Here is a 21,777-nt window from a genome sequence, read left to right on the forward strand (position 1 = left end):
TTCAATCCCATCAATTTCCCCAACACAATTTCCCAGCTAATAAGGATTTCCCTCAGTTCCTCCTCCTTACTAGACCCCCCGACCCCTTTTATAACCGGAAGGTTGTTTGTGTCCTCCTTCGTGAATACCGAACCAAAGTACTTGTTCAATTGGTCCGCCATTTCTTTGTTCCCCGTTATGACTTCCCCTGATTCTGACTGCAGGGGACCTACGTTTGTCTTTACTAACCTTTTTCTCTTTACATATCTATAGAAAGTTTTGCAGTCCGTCTTAATGTTCCCTGCAAGCTTCTTCTCATACTCCATTTTCCCTGCCCTAATCAAACCCTTTGTCCTCCTCTGCTGAGTTCTAAATTTCTCCCAGTCCCCGGGTTCGCTGCTATTTCTGGCCAATTTGTATGCCACTTCCTTGGCTTTAATACTATCCCTGATTTCCCTTGATAGCCACGGTTGAGCCACGTTCCCTTTTTTATTTTTACGCCAGACAGGAATGTACAATTGTTGTAGTTCATCCATGCGGTCTCTAAATGTCTGCCATTGCCCATCCACAGTCAACCCCTTAAGTATCATTCGGCAATCCATCCCAGCCAATTCACGCCTCATACCTTCAAAGTTAGCCTTCTTTAAGTTCTGGACCATGGTCTCTGAATTAACTGTTTCATTCTCCATCCTAATGCAGAATTCCACCATATTATGGTCACTCTTCCCCAAGGGGCCTCGCACAAAGAGATTGCTAATTAATCCTCTCTCATTACATAACACCCAGTCTAAGATGGCCTCCCCCCCTAGTTGGTTCCACAGATTTACAACCCTCGGAGAAGAAATTAATCCTCATCTCAGTTTTAAATGGGCGGCCCCTTATTCTAAGATTATGCCCTCTAGTTCTAGTCTCCCCCATCAGTGGAAACATCCTCTCTCCATCCACCTTGTCAAGCCCCCTCATAATCTTATGTGTTCGATAAGATCACCTGTCATTCTTCTGAATTCCAATGAGTAGAGGCCCAACCTAGTCAACCTTTCCTCATAAGTCAACCCCCTCTTCCCCAGTATCAACCTAGTGAACCTTCTCTGAATTGCCTCCAAAGCAAGTATATCCTTTCGTAAGTATGGAAACCAAAACTGCATGCATTATTCTAGGTGTGGCCTCACCAATACCCTGTATAACTGTAGCAAGACTTCCCTGCTTTTATACTCCATCCCCAAATTGGCTGACATACCGCAACAAAATCGCGAAATTCATCAAAAAATACCAAAATACCGTCCAGCAGAAAATTCATCAGCGACATACTGCTGGGCGGTATACATACCATCTGCCCATGCACACTGTCGACATACAGCCCAAAATTGCCAAATTCATCACTTACCGCCAACCCTGCAGACCGCCCAAGAAAAGGTGGTTTTGTCTATCTTCAGTTGGTCGTATGCATCTTTAGCTGTAAAATCAAAATTTTGTCTACCCCCCCCCCCCTCAATGCAGCAACGATCTCTCTTCCCCCCGCGCCCATTAAGTTCCCCATGTATCAAACCTCATTTAAAAGCATTAGTAAACAAAACCTCCAATCAAAATAATAAAGCTATTTTGTACAAAGGAATAGTGTACATACCTCCACAGCGATCTCGGGCTGGCAGTCTCATGCGCGTGCACACAACTCGGGAGCCGAAGATTGCCCGAGTGAAAAGGACTCACCGCCTACACACCACCCACTACACCCCGCTTGGCATACCGCCGAGAAAAAATTCATCAAAATCGGGCACACACCACCCCGGCGGTATGCAACGATATACTGCCGAGAAATGGGCGGATCATTGGTTTCGACCAATTTCGGCCCCCGTGTGTAAATGAAATTGTGCTTTCCCTAACTTTCCTGGTAATTGTTCATCCCTCATTGTCCAGCCGTGGTCCAAAAAATGGTTCAAGCATAAAGTCAATTAACTAACTCCAGAAAGCTTAGCCCTGGAGTATTCAAATATTTGCTTGAGTTGATAACAGGAACAGTATTTTTGTGCTAATCTTTAAATAAGTTATGTCAATTTTTGACAGAACTGATCTACCTATTTGGATAATATAGCAGAGCCTTTAGTCTCATCACTCATTCATATCGCTATCAATTTATTACCCTCCAGTTTCAGAATACCCAACAGTTGGATGGTTTCCACGTTTCAGTCTCTTCTGTAACAAAATGATATCTGGTTTGTGTCATAAATCATTTCTCGTTATCACTTTTTTAAAAAACGGATGCTAAAACAGAACAAAATTCTCTATAAAACTTGGGCCATTGATTTGTTCCTCTTCATTTCATATCATGATTTGAATACATAGAAAATACTGTAGGAGACAGGTTTGTTTGCTAGATTGCTTTATGCCAAGCTCCCAATTTCAACTCAAAAGTCTAGGAGAGGGATGTACTCAGTAGAGGTGAGGCACTTCCCCAGAAGGAGAGAAAGTCATTTGTGTCTGCCTTAAAATGATTCAAAGACCAAGGTGGAGAAATGGGGAGGTTGTTTCATGCCATTCACAGTTCAATCATTTTCTATCTGACACTCCTGTTTGCATTCTCAGCCATGGTTTATGAAAGCTTGTTTTTTCATTGTGAAAATATTATTCCCTTTCCCTTCAAAAATAATATTTTTGGAAATTATTCTTCTGTCCTAGTTAACCCTTCACTTCAAACTGTTAGGTTGTCCTTCAGCTCCTTCAGCTGTAAGGATTTCATGGGCTGGACCATGGGAATTTTCAATGATATTTGTGCATGTCACTATATCTGTTGACGCAAATGCACTTTGCAGACTATGCCAGTTTTCCAGCCAGCTGGCTGTTGCTTTGGCAGCTTGCCCATGACTCTCAACCTAGTTCTTGCACTCAAGACGGGAGATTCAAAAGCACGCCCTTGAAAATGATGTCTAATTCTCTAACGCTAGAATAACTGAGCAACATTATTTAAAATAAAATTAGCAAGTACAGTTTACCTTCAATTGTATAAATCAATGTGAAAACAAGTGATGACTTTTTTTGCTTGTTTTGAAAAATGATCCTAGTGCAGTAGTGTTAATAAATGGAAACCTCTGTGGTTGAGGAAAGTTCATAATCATGTGAATATATTAATGTTACTTTGGGACATGATCAGATTCAGCTATGATGTCTTGGACAGTTGAATATTAATTGACACTGTCCAATGTGTCGAATGAGCGCTCTGAGGAGTTTCAGGAAAGGGGGTTGCTGACATTTATGGAGCCATTTTTCAACATGAGTTCAACATAAATAGGGAAAACAAAATTTTAATTCTGCACTTCAAGACAATTTACTGCACATTTATTGGTGTGCGGAGGTGGGGGGCGGGGTGGGGTGAGGGGGACACACATGAATTGAAGGTGGCTAGGTGAAATCAAGCTTGAGTATTGAAAGTCTGCAGGTTGTCTGAGATTTAAAAAAATTGACGGAGGCCAGGAGTTCCATAGCTTTACAGTCCTGGAAAAAGTTACAATATTCAAATGCATTTATTTGGTGCAGGACATTGCTGCACCAACATCACTTTACCTCACCATATCAAAATTTAATATTGATATACCTTTTTATTTAAAACATTGCAATTTCCATGCAATAAATTCAGTCAGTCCAAACTTATGTCTTTGGGGCAAATCTCACTATTGCAGCTGTATCGTAATGGGATTATTTCAGTATCCGTGGCATTGCCAAGCATCAAGTGTTTACACGAATTTCAAATGTTGCACAATGCTCCAATATTGAAGTCTATTCTACCCTGTGACATTCCTGAGAGTTTATGTGGATACTCTGAAAAATATTTGAGACTAAATTTAAAAAAAAAGATATTGCTCCTTAATGTTTGACGTGACGAGCACTAGCCTTGAAAATCTACACATCCTTTTGTATTATGTGGAAGTGGCGTTACATCCAAAGTGGGAGTATACAGCCGGTTGCTGATGTCTCCCGCGTAATGATTGATGAGAATGATTCACCCTGTAACTACCTTGAAGATGGACACTCAACATAGCAGCGGGCTGTCATGTTGATAGAATGACGTCCCATGTTCAGCGGTGCCGGGCTATGTCAGGACGGGAGGGAGGGACTGAGGGTAAATGGGGGGAGGGGGACTGAGGGTAAATGGGGGGAGGGGGAACGGAGGGTAAATGGGGGAGGGAGGGACTGAGGGTAAATGGGGGGAGGGGGAACTGAGGGTAAAAATGGGTGGAGGGGAATTGAGGGATTCCCCCGGCCACGTCCCCCTCCCCATCCCTGCCAGTGAGGAAATGCAGCACCAGGTGATAATGAAACTGGAGCAGTGTGCGGCCCGATTCCACACGGTGGCCCCGACCTGCAAGGACCATCAACAGGTCGGGGCCTTCAAACGAGCATAACCACTTCAAGGTACAGCACGTGCTGGAAAGTAACAGCTGTGAAGAGAACGACTGGATTAGACATCACCAAGGTCCAGGTCGGCGATTGGAGCATAGGCAGATACAGCAGGAGTGGCGAGAGATCGTGGAGCGACGTGATCGGGGCCCAGGAGAAGCGAGGGCCCAGGGGCAGCACGGGCCAGTCCACACTGTGATATGTGTGCGCTCTAGGTCCGTGCAGCAGAGCTGGTCTCCAGTCGTCTTGGTTAATCCTTGCCACTGGACTAAGACCTAGCTCTGTCAAGCCCATGTGGTGGCTGGTGTGCAATGGCCACTACACGTTAAAAAAAAATCCACGCACAGGCATCTTCCACCCTTCAACATGTAGTTCGGCACCTAAAATATTAGGTCCTTCATTGAAACACCTGTGAACTCATCCCTTTTTGGCGTAAAAGCAAGTCATCCTCGATACGAGGGACCGCCTATGATGGCCTTGAAGATGCACTGCAGCACTTTTTCTCGTTCAAAGCACCAGTGAATCGGATTACCAAAAGACAGTAATAACGCAATATGTCTCATGGACTGTACTTGAGAAAGATGGAGGGGATGTTATCCTAATACTTTTGATTGTCATAATGCGTTAAGTCGCTAATTATATGTACTTTTGGAGGTGGGGATAAAGGACAATCTTTAATCTGATCATTTCAGTGTATTCCTTCAGTCTTGCTGCATTCATCTTCAAATCGAGTAGCGCAAAATTACAAGCTGAAGGAAAGTTAACAAAACTAGAATCATAGAAATTTACAGCATGGAAGGAGGCCATTTCGGCCCATCATGTCCACGCCGGCCGACGAGGCTATCCAGCCGAATCCCACTTTCCAGCTCTTGGTTTGTAACCCTGCAGGTTATGGCACTTCAGGTGCACATTCAAGTACTTTTTAAATGTGGTGAGGGTTTCTGCCTCTACCACCCTTTCAGGCAGTGAGTTCCAGGCCCCCACAACCCTTTGCGTGAAGAAATTGCCCCTCCAATCCCCTCTAAACCTTCCACCAATTACTTTAAATTTATGCCCCCTGATTGTTGACCCCTCTGCAAAGGGAAATAGGTCCTTCCTATCCACTATATCTAGGCCCCTCATAATTTTATACACCTCAATGAGGTCTCCCCTCAGCCTCTTCTGTTTCAAGGAAAACAAACCCATACTATCCAATCTGTCCTCATAGCTTTAGATTCTCTACTCCCAGCAACATCCTCGTAAATCTCCTCTGTACCATTCCTGCAGTTTGGCTCAAAGAGCAGGGGTGCCCAACCTGTGGCCCTAATGTTGCATAATTTCTCTTACCCCCCACCCTGGTTTGTCCTGTTTGAATTCTGTGGGCCTAAAGGTTTCGAAAGGGCTTTTTTTTTTAGTGCTGATGCCTCATTGGTGGATAAATCCTAAATCTGATCACCAATATCCATTAATATCAGTGATGTAAGGTGTATGAAAATTAATGGGAACATGGAGTTAAACTTGGTGTGTGGTCCCAATCAATGGTCCCCCTAATATTTTGAGGGGCTGCGTGGCTCATTCAAACTTGCGCGAATGTGTGTTGTTTTGCATTGGGAAGCCGGCTCACCGGCTGCGTGGGATCTCGAGTCAGCTGTGCGGTCAAGCAGCTTAATAGGAACGTTGGTCCCTATGATGTGTATATACCCGCATGCCCCATGAGAACCAAGACTTGAACACGGTGTTATAAAGTGCTTTTGAACTCTGAAAATTGCACAAGTTTCTTTTCTACCAGTAGTAAAATTTGTGACCTGAGATCTGCTTACTCGCTTCTTCAGCACACTTCCAGGAACTACAGTACTAGGTTTGTGTACTGGTTGGTGATTCTGAAGACCAGAAGTGAGGATTGAATTGCTGAACTGTATTCCGAGGCCCTAGCACTCTGCAGTTCCTTGACTGCAAAAATAGCCATGGATTTTCCCCCCCGCCACACAAGTGGCAGAATTGACAGCAGGAGTGGTAGCAGAGGCATAATCAACTTAGTTAACAGTATGCCTGTGCTTGTACCTCTGCTCATTGGAGACTTCCATCTTAACTAAAATGCTGACTATTCATCTGCTGCCTGCTTTCCTACTCTGTTACCATTCCTGAGGATCCCACTGTTTCTGCTACCATAACCTGGGCATCCTAAGCCATCAATCTACTGCTGGCTATATTGTCCCATCCTGCTCCAGGTCTCTGCTCTGGCTCCAATTTCCTTGTTTCCTCTCATCAGGTAGCTAGCTACAAGTTTACAGTTCCAAGTGCCTCTCTAAAACGCGCTGTAATTTTAATCCAAAATAAATTCCATTACACTTTGCTTAACATGTAAAAATGTTTAGACCACTTACCAATTAGCTGCAGAAATTGAGACGGTGCAGCAAAATTCTAGGAGCCTTTTATTGCATAAAATAAAGGGTAGCTGGGAGCATGGTAGAAACTGCAATTCAATCTTAAGGATCAGATGATCATTATAAGCTGGGCCATCTTGTGGTTTCTGATGCCGCCTGAATCCCTTGAATGTATTATTGAATTGTAGTGTACTGTTAGACATTGGTTACTCGATATGTGTTGTACAGTTTCTGTGATGGGGGGGTCAGGTTTTGGCTAATTGCAGTGGATGAGTACAACAGTTTTTATAACAATAGGGATTTTTATTAAAACAATTTTTTTTTTTAAGTAACCAAGTGAATTTCCCCTTGGTGTGCTCCGGTAGGATATTTTTCTTGCTGCAAAATCAGTGTTCTTAATGGAGGTTAGGGAGGGGGAACCTTGCCCATTATTTGGCTGGGATATAAAGGCTCTTTCCAGATTGATCTGAAAATATGCCAGATGAAATTGTCACTGCAAGTTATATTCCTAGGGTAGGACACAATTTGCTGGGATTCCCTTCACATCGGCAGGAATGCACTTCTTCAGTAGAAAGGATGTCACCTGAAATGAACAGGGGAAACCTCCAACTCTGGAAATAGTCCATTTTTAAGAATGGATCCCTGGACTGTCAGGGATTGACTGTCAGCCAGTGGCTCCGTTGGTAACACCATTGCGATATGTGTGCGCACTAGGTCCGTGCAGCAGAGCTGGTCTTCAGTCATCTTGGTTAATCCTTGCTACTGGACCAAGATCTAGCTCTTTCAAGCCCGTTTGGTGGCTGGTGTGCAACGGTCACCACACGTTAAAAAAAATCCAAGCACAGGCATCTTCCACCCTTCAAGATTTAGTTTGGACCTGGAATTTTGGGTCCATCATTGAAACATCTGTGAACTTCTTGACGTGGAAGCAAGTCATCCTCGATTCGAGGGACTGCCAATGATGATGATGGTAGCCCCCTTGCACTCCAGAGATTTGAGGACAAAAATCTAGACACTCCAATGCAGTACTGAGGGAGTTAAACCGAGGCCTCGTCTGCTCTCTCTGGTGGACGTAAAAGATCCCATGGCACTATTTTGAAGAAGAGCAGGGGAGATATCCCCAGTGTCCTGGCCATTATTTATCGCTCAACCAACACCATTAAAACAGATTATCTGGTCATTATTAGTTTGATGTGCACAAATTGGCTGCTGCATTTTTCCTACATTTCAATAGTGACTGCACTTCAAAAAGTATTTCATTGACTGTAAAGCGCTTTGAGACATCCAGTGGTCATGAAAGATGCGATAGAAATGCATGTCTGTCTTTTTTTGGATCAAAAGAAAAGGCAATTAAACATGGATGCTTATGCTGTTCTATCTCCCTTAAGAGTCAAAATAATTTTGTTTCTTTATTGCTAGAGCCTGCCACCTTTTTGGGGAAATAAATTAAACCTAGCTGATCCTAGATGTTGCACAATGTCAATACAGTACTAGCACATTGCTTGCAGAGAAATTAAGTGCTGACTGTTTAATGCTTATTTTCTTCCTCCACCTGCACTCGTATTTTTTTACTTTTTCTTTTCATGGTGTGGCATTTTCAGCTGATGTATTGAAAACATATCCTATATTTTGGAGTCCAGATAACATGAGTGAGTTTCCTCATATTAGTGCCCTGTAGTTATATTCCGTGTGCTGCCTATTTTGTGCTGCATCATTTAGTGCACAGGTCCTTCATGTAGTTTTGTAATCTCCTAATGTGCAGCTTACCCCATGATGCTTCTGTCATAAAAAGCATTGTTAATTTTGTGGGATTTTTTTATGTCCGACTGTCAGATTTAACTGTTGAGTGAAGCATTTTGCTCATGGCGCAGTCCTCACTTAAAACTGGTTATATAATCGTTAACAGTTAAGACATGCTCCTAACCATCAATGTATGGGTATGAATCCCAGTGCCACTTGATACACTTCTTCAGTGGAAAGGATGTCACCTGAATTCAACAGGGGAAACCTCCAACTCTGGAAATAGTCCATACTGCAGGTCATTTGTTCTGGCTGCAAAGGGAGAGGCATCACCAGATACTTTAAAGATGTCCAAAAGCTGTTTATGCTGCCCTCCCATCTGGAAGGCTTATTTATTCAGAGCCTGAGCTATAGCGCTGAGCATTTAAAATTGTTAAAATTTAAATTTATAATCTTTGTTTCAGTATTTCTAGTCCCAGATGAAGCATCTGATTAAACTATAATTATCACTGTCATCTGTGAAACTTGACATCTTCACTGTAATATATTAAAACATCTTAGGCCTAGAGTTGTAGAAGGGTTTAGCCAATAATGCTACTTTTAATGAGCATTTACTACACTTTACTGCAGGCAGCTGTCTCTAAGTACTGCAGGAGATCTATACACAGGTATATAGACAGCTATCTTCAGCAAAGCATGCAATATGATTTTTGAAAATATCAACAATGTTGGGTGAATCTTGGGTAATAATTTTGGGTCTACAAATGATAAAGTAGTTCATACAAATATCCCTGTCAGTTGACATTTTTGCTTTGAGAAGGCTTAATTTATACATCTGTTTGAAATACCACAAGGCAGATTCTTCTAACCCAGCACCAGTTCTTTTTATTCTAGTGAAATTTGATGAACGTGACTAATGGCCTCTGAAAAGAAGTTAATGATACATTTTCTTGGAACCAAATTTATAGTTTGATTGTATCAAATTTCAAAGTTTTGAGGTGGTCAGCATTGCAGCTAACCCTGTAAATGATTAGCAAAAATGTGCAATGTAAATCTCCTATTTTTACTAAGATGCAACTTGCCGAATGGTTTGTTTTTATTAAACAGAGTAACTGCTGCCAACGCACTGGATGCTGCACAGAAACATTCTGCGCACAAATGTCAGGTCTCAAATAATAAAAAGTAACAAACAAGAAAACGCTGGAAATCTCAGCAGGTTGAGCAGCATCTGTGGAGATAAACAGAGTTAACGTTTCAGGTCTCTGACCCTTCGTCAGAACTGGAAAAGTTTGAGATGTAACAGATTCTTAAGGAAGTGTGGGGGCAGTGAAAGGGGGAAGGGAGGAAAGAACAAAAGGGAAGGTCTGTGATAGGGTGGAAGGCAGGAGAGATTAGAGAGACAAAAGGGATAATGTGCAAAAATGAGATGGTAATGGAACAAGCAAAGAAACAAAAGATGAGTTGAGATGGGGTGTGAATGTAATCTAAACGCATTGTTTCTAGCCTGTGTTAACCAGTAACAACTTGGCTCTAAACTGTATTTTTAAGAAATTTTGATGAATTTATGCCATGTTTTCTCCATCTCATATTGCATGGGAATTAAAATGATTACCGTTTATGGGTGTGGAATGTAGTGATGGTCTAGGTGACTTGTAGAAGAAACATGTAGGGATTGTATTTTCCTATTGTGATAACCATTGTAATCTCCCAACACAGAAACCACCGTGGTTTTATTAAAATGTATGGGATTAAAAAGATATTGCAAGCATTTAAATTATTTTCAAAATTATATTAAATGGTTGCATAAATGCTAAGTTCTATTCTGATTTCTAACCCTTTTTAAATTGAGAGTTCCAAACTTCACATTAAGAGCAAATACATTTTGGGTTAATATCACAAATAGTTCAACTCTAACACCTAATGTCTCACTTTCAAAGTGCAACTATTTTTAAATTAAAAAAAAAAAATAACTGCTGATATCTTCGTATAGGATATTATTGGATTCTTTGCAGAATAAGCTCCCATCAGCAATTCTTGGAGGTGTGCTACACCACTTCATTCCTGCTCATCATCTAATCCTTTCCAACTAACAAGCTGATCTCTGAAGGCTTCTCTAGCATGGGTTGCAGGTGATGCCATCTTGAGTGTAGGTTATGTTCTATAATAAGCTTTCCTCAGGGGGAAGTAGGGCGATCTGAAGATGCATAAGATAAGGTTAATGTTAGGTGGAAGCTGCTACAACTGAATGCCAGGAGGAAATCAGTCTAAAATAAAATTTAGAGCACAAATTAATTACAGTTAGTGCAGATTCAATCAACCCATCACTAATCTTAACCTGACATAATTACCAGTACACTTGGTACATACCAGTAATATTTAAAAACCAGCCTAAAATAGTACATCACATCATGTGCATTTATCTTCATACCAACTCTGCTAAAACAGATCTGTCTTGAGGCTCGAAATGACCCTAAACCAAATTGAAGTAAGCTTCTAGATCCCAGTCTTTCTTCCTATGATGTCTGTTTTCTTCAGGCTCCAGTATCTAATCTACAACAGAACATTTTCAGCCTGCAATGCCAGCAGCATTATCAAAATGTGTAAAATATTTAAAATCCATTGACTACCCAGCTCTTCTGCCCCTGTAAACCTAATCTATTTTAACAACTGCTCCACCATACTTCCTCTTTAGGACACTGTTCTTGTGGTTTTTCTCCTCTTCATTCTTTTACCTGCCCCCACCCCCAATTGCTGCTCTGATATTGATCATCTCTATATAATTCCATTTCCTAAAGGTGCTGCTCTATCATTGATCTTCTGCCTCTGATCTTGCTCTCAAAGTAGCAGACCGTTGTTCCTTTACTCCTTCCAGGGTTCTTCTCTGTTCATGTCCCCCTGAAGCTCTCTTCCTCATGCTAATGTGAGCAGCCAAAGCCTGAACTAAATAAAACATTGCAATATAATAAATCTTGCATAATAAATCTACCATTCTGCAGAATAGATTTCCATAATGGTAGAGCTGTGAACAGTTTTAAATTCTGGCATTTAATAAAATCAAGCCTCGATAAACACCTGCAAGGCAACGGACCAAGAGCTGGAAGGTGGGATTGGGCTCGACAGATCTTTGTCAGCCTGCACAGACACAGTGCTAAATGGTCACCCTCTGTGCCATAACTTTTTCTGATTCTGTGATAAATACAGCAGCTAGGATTCTATAAATGTTTTCAGCTGTTAACTGTATATAGGGCAGGTCACTGGTGCTTTTATTTTTTTTTAAACTTTGCAGTATTAGATTAAATAAATAACCTATCTTTAACAGTTATTAGGATACGTAACTGTTTTGATATTAATAACAAATATAGAAGTGATGTAAGGTGCAACATCCCCACCGGCACCTGGAATCCCTGACCCAAGACCGCTCAAAGTGGAGGAAGAGCATCCGGGAGGGCGTTGAGCACCTCGATTCTTGTTGCCGAGAGCATGCAGAAACTAAGCGCAGACAGCGGAAAGAGCGTGCGGCAAACCAGACTCCCCACCCACCCCTTCCTTCAATGACTGACTGTCCCACCTGTGACAGAGACTGTAATTCCCATATTGGACTGTTCAGTCATCTGAGGACTCACTTTTAGAGTGGAAGCAAGCCTTCCTCTATTTCGAGGGACTGCCTATGATGATGATGGTGGTGGTATAAAAAGTGTAGATGACCTGCATAACTTGCTTGTGTGTCAATATTTTTGCCTGAAAGTATCGGGTCAAAGTTGCATAACATAGTAACACCAACACAGGAAAAACATCCTCCTAACTGGGACATCGCTTTTTGTTTCTTCCTTGTACTGTTTAATGTTGTTAGAAGGCCATACTGTTTTTTCTAGGTCAACCTTTCACATTTAGTTTACCCTTCTACAGTATGGAATTCTTTTGTTAAAGTTGTAAATGTAGTAACGATCATTGCTTAAAGAAAACTTCAATCTATAAAAAAAAAAAGCCTCTTCTCAGCCCAAAGTGTCCACTGCCTATTTCAGGAAATCAAGCCCATGCTACTGTTTACCACTTCTAAAAGGTAAGTTTAAAAGAAAATGGTCTTTAGTAATCACTCAATATAATGCAAGATGCAAAAGGGTCAACAAAATACAAACTCCTGTTGCTATATTGCCATGATTTCTATTTTGCTAACATGCATCAAAATGATAGATGAAGAAACCTAGAGTATATACTCGCATGTAAGATGACTTCCCCATGCTTCCAAAGTTTCACCCCAAAATCCACAATTCTTGTATCATTTTGCAGAGCTTCGACCCACCAGTATTCTCCCTTTCATATCAGCGATGTCTACAAATACATATTCACTTTTCTTATTTCAGCCAATCCCTTCCTATCTACTGTTCATCCAACACAGTAATATTTAAATAACAGCTCTCCCTCCTGTCTTGCAACCTTGGCTTCCGCTGCTGATATTTAATATCTGCCCCTGTATCTCCCTTGCTCCAAGTTTAAATCTGCCAAGGGTGCCTGGACCGTGCTTGGAATCGGGAGGACAGATTGCTATTTAAATCTCTGTGCTGGAAGAATGGAATAGAGCAGCAATGATAAGGCACTAATATAATGCTGTGGCACAATCCACCATCTTGGAGAAAATTGTTCTGGTGGTTAACCTGAAGGATCATTGACCCTGCATAGATGACGACTCCTCCACCCCTAACTTTATCCTCAAAAAGGAACCGATTTACAATCTTGCCATAGATTGCATGCACTACCTAAAGTGGTGGTTCATTGGGAAGATTTGTTTATTTGAATAGTTTCTAGTAACATTCTTCAAGTCCATCCAAAAAAACAGCTGACTTCCCTGGAACATTTTTCATCAGAATTTATTTTTCATTTTTGAGGGCATAATTGAAATGTTTGTGTTTTTTTTTTACTTTTGCCACCGTAGAGATTAAAAGACCTAAAGCAAAGAGAATTTGCTCGCAATGTTTCCTCAAGATCCCGAAAAGATGAGAGAAAGCAGGAGAAGGCACTTCGGCGTCTCCACGAGCTTGCAGAGCAGCGCAAGCAGCAGGAATGGTATGTATTATATTGCCCAGAGCAGCTTCCACCCCATTTCTAATTATAACCTATGTCAAATGGTCGCATCCTTTTAATATTAAATGTGTGTCTCTTTGGGGCGTCATCTTGACTGTCGTGCAAGAAAGTTCTATATTACTTTCTGAGGTAGAGTGTTCTGTTTCAGCTATTTATGTTGCTTAAAAAATACTGAAATTTCCTTTCCCTGCCCCATCGATATCCCTGGACCACATGCCATTTTCGATTCAAAAGTACTGGACCTATGGTCAGTTCCTAAGTTGGCCATTGAGCTATGTCATTGGCTTTCCTAAATGGCTGGGTGAAAATGTATCTTTTCCAGTATTATGCATTCCCGGAATTGGAAGACAGTACAATGGAGCCACCTAGAGCGTTGCTCTGAAAAAATACAATGGTCCCAGTTTCCTACAACCTCGTGCAGCTGCCTGCAGTTTCTCACTTCAACTTTGCACAGTTGGATTCTGGGGTTTATCATATCATCATCCTAGCTGAGGAATCTGATCAAGAGGGAAATAGAAAAATTTGAGTGGCATATCTTTAGAAATAAAACACAGAATTTTAAAATTTATTGCGGTGTTAAATCTATTGGGGTTTTCTTTTACGTCATTCTGATTCAAATGGAAAAATTCAATACTATGTCAAGGAGAAGTGCCTTTTGAGTGTTATTTTTTTCCTTTGTTTTGAAACATGCAGGACGCTCTCTTCAGTGCTGTACAAGTCTTGTGCTTCTGCCAAGATGTTTTGATCCATTATGACAGATCTTCATCTGGTGTTGTAGCTTCTTTTTAAACTGTTTGACCTTCTGCATTTTGCTTGGAATTTTTTTTTCCACTGATCCTAATTGTCAAGAATTGCTGGCCATGCTTTTCTTTAGGTGGCAATGCCTCACAGATATGCCTCAAGCGAACTGTCGCTAATTGTAATAAAAACAGAAAATAGAAGTGCGCAGCCGGTCCATCAATAACTGAAAAGGTGGTTTCAGGTGTAGCCTCCTTTGTCAGAGCAGTCCTAATAAAGGGTCTATACTAGAAACATTAACCTACTTCTTCAATGCTGACTGACTTGCTGTGCATTTCCAGCATTTTCTGTTTTTATTTCAAATTTTCAGCATTTGCAGTTTTTCCTTTATATATTCTGCTACTTGTGCTTCTCTATAGCTTTAGCACTTGATGCCTGTGATTTTTATCTGTCTAAAATTAATTGCTTGTTTTCTTGACAAAGCTAAAATATCAGTCAGTCATCTGCAGTATTAGTTGACGACTTGTTTTGTTTTTTGTACAGCGCCCCAGGAAGCGGACCTATGTTCAGAGCTACGACTGTGGCTGTTGATGAAGATGCTAATGACAAGAAAGATGTTGGCACAAGTGATGATGCTGGAGCAAAGACAAGTGGGCCGATGTCACCTCCTGTTAACAGGAGCGTATCTGACAGCACGTCGGCAGATAGCAGAGAAGAAGCTGACAACACAGGTCATTGCGTTAGTGGAAGTGCTGCAGGTTCATGTCAGAGCAACCAGCCAGTCCAATCTTTTAGCATCAGCCAGCTTAAGAACAATTCTGGCACTCCCTTACAAAAGCTAGGGGTGTCATTTTCTTTTGCAAAAAAGGCACCGGTCAGACTTGACTTTTCAGCTTCAGTGTTCAGTGATGTTGCAGAGGAGCCAAATGAATCTGAAACAACAAATCCCGATGATAAAGTGACCTCTGATCAAGGATCACCAAAGTTGATGGAGGCCGAAACCACAGCAAACTCTGATAAGACTGAAGGGGCTAGTCAATCAGAAAGTGATAATGACTCTATAAATAGTACCTTATCAAAATTGAAAAAGATGATGAAAAAAGAGGATGAAAGCAGTCAGTCAGAACCCGAGTATTATCATTACATTCCTCCTGCACATTGTAAAGTGAAACCTAACTTTCCATTTCTGTTGTTTATGAAAGCTACAGAAGAGTCGGATATGTGTGGCAACAAGAAAAATTTAGAGACCACAAAAAATAGCCCAGATTTGCAAAATATTTTGACACCTCAGGAAAACAAAGGAGAAGAATGTATGGAAAGCGAGACGCCTGCTGTACAAGACAATGATACTACCAATCACACAACAGACCCAGAGCCCGATAAAAAAGCAAAGTCCCTTGAGACCGTCGGTAAGCAGAATTCTGAGACCACACCAGCAAAACCTAGTGCTTGTGAAGAAGGAGGAAAACAAAAGAGTTCAGCAAATAAAGAAGTCCTCAACGGGCCTAAACAGCCGACTGGGCCCTTTTTCCCAGTCTTAAGCAAAGATGAAAGTACCACACTTCAGTGGCCCTCAGAATTGTTGATGGTTACGAAGAGTGAACCATGCATCTCTTATAGTTGCAATCCCCTCTACTTTGAGTTTAAACTGGCACGGAATAGGGATACCAAAGGAAAAAACAAACAAAAAGACCGCGAGAATGTAAATGCACAGAACACTGATCAAGATTCACTGGACACGGCGAGCATAAACCCCAGTAAAGCTGAATCGAAGACGGCAATGAAGACAGCAGCAAGTGAAGGGGACATTAAGCCACAAGAACAGCCTTCCCCAAGTGTAAGCAAATCTGAAGTCCAAGCTGGTGAAAGCAACAAAAACACCAGTAAAAAAAACAAGAGCGTGAAATCACACAAACATAAAAAGAAAAAGAAGCACAAAAAATCAGGCAAGCACTTGAAGGAGAAAACTAACGAGGAAAAGGAGAAGTCGAAGGAAGGTGAAGCAGGCGATGGGACTTCGAAGAAGAAGAAAAAGCATAAACGCAAGAGTAAAAATATAGACGAGAAAAGCAAAGACACTGCTATAGGACCCACTGTACAGGTGGCTACAATAAAGGCTGTGGAGGAAAGTGGCCACGTGCAGAAGAAAAGACACAGGTCACAAGATTCCCAACATACAACTGCCGCTGTTGAAGATGGCGACAGCAGTAGAAAGGAAGATTGTTCTGAGGAGCCCAGTAGCAAAAAGCAGAAGACGGGGACATCTAGTGATTCAAAGAAAAGAGCGCCTTCTCGGAAAGCGAGCCGAACTGCGCAGAGGAGCCGAGACAGCAGCAGGGATGAAGAATCTGATAGTTACGATGAATCTCATAGAAAACGATCCAGGCAAAAATCCTCCTCTCGTTACAGTGACGATTATGATTCAAGGAGTGACAGAAGCTATTCTCGAAGATCAAGGAGGCGTCATTCATCCTCCCAGCGATCGTCACATAGGTCATATTCATCTGGGTCCGATGCCTCCTCAGACTGCAGTAGATACAGTCATCGAAGAAGCTATTCTGATAGTTACAGTGACTACAGTGATCGGTCCCATTGCTCCAAACGATCTCATGATTCAGATTATGACTATAGAAGATCGAGACACAAAGGGAAAAAGCACAAATATTCTTCTTCAGACGACGACTACAGACGAAGTAGAAGCCGGTCCAGAAGTAGCAGCAGGGGAAGAACACGAACTCGGACAAGGGCTCGGACCATCACCAGAATGCGAAGCCGAAGTCGAACTCGCAGTAGCAGTCATAGCAGGAGCCGAAGCAAGCGGCGCAGTCAGAGCGCAACGCAGCGGAGCTGGAAACGGGGACGTAGCTATAGCCGCAACCGCAGTGGTGGCTCCCGGCACCGCACCTCACGCAGATCCATCTCAAGAGACAAAGGATCTCACAGCCACGATAGCTCCGGTGATAGACGGTCCAGTCGAAGGAACCCCAGTCGGTCTTTTTCAAGAGATCGGGTATATCGGTCAAAATCTCCCTGTTACAGCAGAAGCAGACTGTTGGGGAAGAAAGGTGACTTTTTGAGAAATGTAGAAAACAAAGGGGATGGCACAAGATCAGGCAGCAATTTCCATCGAAATCCCAGCAGCACCCCCAGCGCAGGTAAAATGCATTTAGAAAATGAGCCAACACAAGAAGAAAGGAACTCCTTAACAGCAAAACAGCTGTTGGAAAAGATCCAGTCTAAAAGGTTTGAAAAGAAATCCGAAACAAATAATGAAGCAGCAGCAACATCGAATAAAGTAGGAATTAAACTAAAAGATCCCCCACAGGGTTATTTTGGGCCTAAGCTTCCCCCAGCTTTAGGCAATAAGGCGCTGCTTCCTTTAATAGGAAAACTACCTACAATCAAAAAGCCTGCAACAAAGAAAATAGAAGATGTTTGCTTGGAGAAAGGGGACAAGGAAGAGGAGCAGTGTATTGCAGAGCCTAAGGATGTGACAAAGGAGGAAATCTGTCAACTACCAACGTGGACAGTGCAAGGAGAGATTCCAACTGGAGAAGAAAAACCTGAAATTGAAGAAACAGCTGTAAATGAGAAAATTCCACCAATTTCTTGTGAAACCCAGTTTGTTCCTAGTTTTCCATTGGAATCTCAAACTATCTCCGATCCTTACGTTTCTGATGTAACCACACCAACTGAAGTCATCCCAGAACCTTCAGAATTAGGACCATCTGATGCTAGTGAAGCTGTTATGATGCATTTTGCACCCGATCCAGAGCCATTCTCTAATTATATTCCACAGACGGAAGTGCAAGAAATTGAAGAGGATTTCCAGGAGGACGCAGATTCATCAATGGCCCCGCTTGATAGACAGCCGATAACATTCACCCCTGAAGAAATGGAGAAATATAGTAAACTACAACAGGCAGCTCAACAGCATATCCAACAGCAGCTTCTAGCTAAACAAGTGAAGACTTACCCTACCTCAACTGCCTTAGCTCCTGCTCCAACCCTCCAACAATTTCACATCCAGCAGCCATCAGCAACAGCGACGTCTATCACTACTGTCCACCATGCTATATTACAGCATCAGGCAGCTGCAGCTGCTGCTATGGGTATTCATCCCCACCCACACCCACAGACTCTTGCTCAAATCCATCACATACCCCAGCCTCACCTAACCCCCATTTCTCTGTCGCATATCACACCATCCATCTACCCTACTCATCCTGCCACTTTTCTGACTAGCCACCCAATACACATCATACCTGCGTCAGCCATCCACGCAGGCCCCCTGGCCCTTCACCCAGTCCCACATGCACTCTACCCCGCTCTCTTTACCCCTCGGCCTGCCGGCGCCGGAGCCTCCGCTCTCCATCTCCATCCTTTCCTCCATCCTATCTTTTCCGGACAGGAACTCCAACATCCTCCCAGTCATGGCACCTGAAGCAAGCTGTGGTGAACAAAAAGATTGGCATCTGGCTTCATTTCACTAAAATAAGTCTAAGAACAGTTAGTCTGGTATGAAAATGCTGCGTAGTTGCATTTCAGACTGATCTTTTTTTCCAACAGCCAAAGAGTTCAGGCTCAGGCCCAAGAATATGTTGCAGAGTTTGCGAGCTTGTTATATCAGGGATTTCCATTTTCTTTATTTAAAAAAAAAGTTAGAACTGATTATGTGGATGTCCCAAAACTCATCAGTGCATTACTCAACTAGACACAAGATTAAATACCTTAATTATAAGTGACCGAATGCACCAATATTATATTCAGTGGGTTGGCCTCCCATTGCTAACTCCCATCGTAGTGCGAAAATAAATGCCTATCCCAGTCAAGCTGTCTCCATTTTATAGAATCCTTGTAACGTGTGCATTAAATAGGATGGTAGATGGTATTGGGGTGGTTTTGTTGAGTGATGCAAGAATCCTAATAATGGATGTTGAAACTTGAGTGATCCCATAACTTCTGATCAGTGATGGCTGCAAAAAAATGTAACCATGAAAAGTGGAACATGGTTTGTATACAGATATTCATAAAGTGAATGATTGATACCTGTGGAGGCCATGCCTCAGTGTGGCTTGCCAAGAGGAGGAGCCCGAGTGTGATTGCCCCAAAAGCTCTGCATAGCCGCTTCAACAGTTTGGATTGTAAATGAGAGAATGTAGTTTTTGGGGCCCTGATGTATTGAAAGAAGCATGGAGAAGCCTTTTTGTAACTTCTCAAAAAAAAATCAAAACATGATTCAGCTAAACTAGCTTTGCTGTTGCAATGGAATTTAGAGAGATGTCTAAAATCTTTGCGAGGAAAGGTCTATTCCCATTGCTGTTGTAAACCTCAACAGGCTTTGTATAAGTTGTAGGTTATAATTTAAAACAAAGTGCGAAGAATTGCACTGAACTCTGTACAGGTGATGCTGCTTTTGTAGGTTCATCCAAAACAATGACATACATGCAGAGTACTGCAATAATATTTTTTAAAGAATAAATTCATTTGGTTTTGTGGTACTGTTCTAACATAGTGCTTTGTGTAAATATGTTTGTAGGTTGAGCAATCCTTGTAAAGGTAGACGTCATAAGTTTCTGTTTATGGCAGAAATTAAGCATGTATATTTTACCAAAACCCATGTATTTTTTGAAGTTTTTATGTACTGTAAATGTAAAATTTCTTGAAGTTTGGTTTATTTTGAGTTTTTGCATATACAAAGTATTCAGTGAAAACGCAAAAACTCTGCAAAAAGTGGTGCTTGGGAGAGTTTTGTAAATCTATAAGCTAATGGATACAGACACGAGAACTGACTGAAATTTCCATAAATTATAACTGATCGATTAGATTAACCAGTAAGCCACCGTGTCCATTTAAAAAAAAAAATCAGTTAATTTGCTTTTGGGTAACTAATGTCAGGAAAAATATTTTGACACTGGTGATATAATCACCTCTCGCTTTACTGTAAGTTCTATTCCCAGACCAATTCAGACACCTAATACGATTATCACCTCTACTTAGTTCTGCAAGGTTGAGTTTCTTTTACTAACTGTAGTAGCCAGGTTTTACTCACGGGACTTCTCCACAGTTCAGGAACTTTACTGCTAGGGATGCTTTTCCTACAATTTCATCTGAAAATAATGTCACGAGTGTCTGGCGGTCTGAAAAGGCTCCACCACTGGAGAGTTTGTTACGTTGGTAACTGCATATCAGAAGCTATACTTACATCATTAAATCAAACTGAATTTCTCATTATTGTGCCCCAGGTTAATTTACTTCACATCCTATTTTTTTTTTATAATAGCAAGTATCTGGTGTGGGCTTAAATCTGTTTGCATTTCAAATGATATTGTTAAGCTTGTGGTTGACACAGAAATATGAAATGCACTTGCTGCCTTGCAATATGCATAGCAAAATAAATTGAATTTGTTTTAAATTCATGTTTCAAATTCAGATTTAGTAGAGATTATAAATGGCTTGCATTTGGATTGTGATCAGTAGTTACAGGGTGGTTTCAGTCTTTTGATTTGTCACCCAGTAAAACCACTCCGCCTACGCAATTCTTCAAAACTGATTGTGTATTCAAAACAATTGTATTATATACAGGAGGGTGGAAAGTACAGTATTAAAGGCCCTGGTGTGTATGAGGATGTTAAGACATTTGAATAGCAAGATCTCATGTGAGTTTGCTACCAGTCTAATAACATTATGGGGAATGCAAGCCATTATAGGCAAATGCACCAAAACCCGTAAGTCTTCGCAATAGACCGTCACACAGGTCCGTAAATGCCTTGCCCTTTGGGAAATCTGCGTCCAATCTTCAGTTGTGTAGAATTGATTATTTGGATTTGTCATTTGCTTATTGTAGGAGTCAATCCAGTTTTTCCTCAAAGATCACAAGGCTGAGTTCTAATTTCGCAATTACTATTTCAATCTGGGCGCAGCCCATGACAAAAAGTCAAGTAACACTGTTTGAGCAGATAGTGCCACGGTTTCAATGCACACTATTAATCATGAAATAAAGGTGTGTTCAATATGGACTACATTTCTTTTGATAAGTGTTTTTCTATGTAGTCGGTTCTGTTTGATCTTGAGCTTTTTGATTCAATTCTGTCTCCTAAACACCCCCAACACCTTACAAAGCAGCTTCCTCCATCTGTTTTAAAATCTGTTCTATAACAACTAGAAAGAAATGTAACTAGCATAAACTGCATATTTTATTTAACTTTGTCACCAGAACATGCAGAATATTACTGTACAATAGGAGAAAACCTTTATAACAATAAAGTATGGATAATTTGTGAACTCTGCTTTTCTTTATTTCTGATACTGAACTTGCTGCTGCTGCTGTCCTTGCATCAAAGTGTGGAAACATGGACATTCGAAGATCTGGCCCAGTCACCACTGCCGTCCTAAGAAGTCTATTTCTAGTGATAGAATGGACATGGGTGGAAAAGATGGAGTGAAAACTCCTACGGTGGAATAGTAATTTTGCAACGTGCCAAGAAAG

The 21,777-nt window shown here is 41.5% G+C and overlaps 1 protein-coding gene across 8 annotated transcripts in view; it reads left to right on the top strand.

The window, feature by feature from the left end:
- gpatch8 (G patch domain containing 8) overlaps positions 1-21,572 on the top strand; it is a 175,762-nt gene extending 154,190 nt beyond the window's left edge. For all 8 annotated transcript variants that reach the window (XM_070864496.1, XM_070864495.1, XM_070864499.1 and 5 more), the window contains 2 exons: positions 13,402-13,532; positions 14,832-21,572. In XM_070864496.1, coding sequence (XP_070720597.1) covers positions 13,402-13,532; positions 14,832-18,732 — 4,032 coding nt within the window. In that variant the 3' untranslated portion in view covers positions 18,733-21,572. The remainder of the gene's footprint in view (positions 1-13,401; positions 13,533-14,831) is intronic.
- The last annotated feature ends 205 nt before the right edge of the window (positions 21,573-21,777 follow it).

The sequence above is a fragment of the Pristiophorus japonicus genome, chromosome 21 (genome assembly GCF_044704955.1).
Source record: "Pristiophorus japonicus isolate sPriJap1 chromosome 21, sPriJap1.hap1, whole genome shotgun sequence".
Lineage (NCBI taxonomy): Eukaryota > Metazoa > Chordata > Chondrichthyes > Pristiophoridae > Pristiophorus > Pristiophorus japonicus.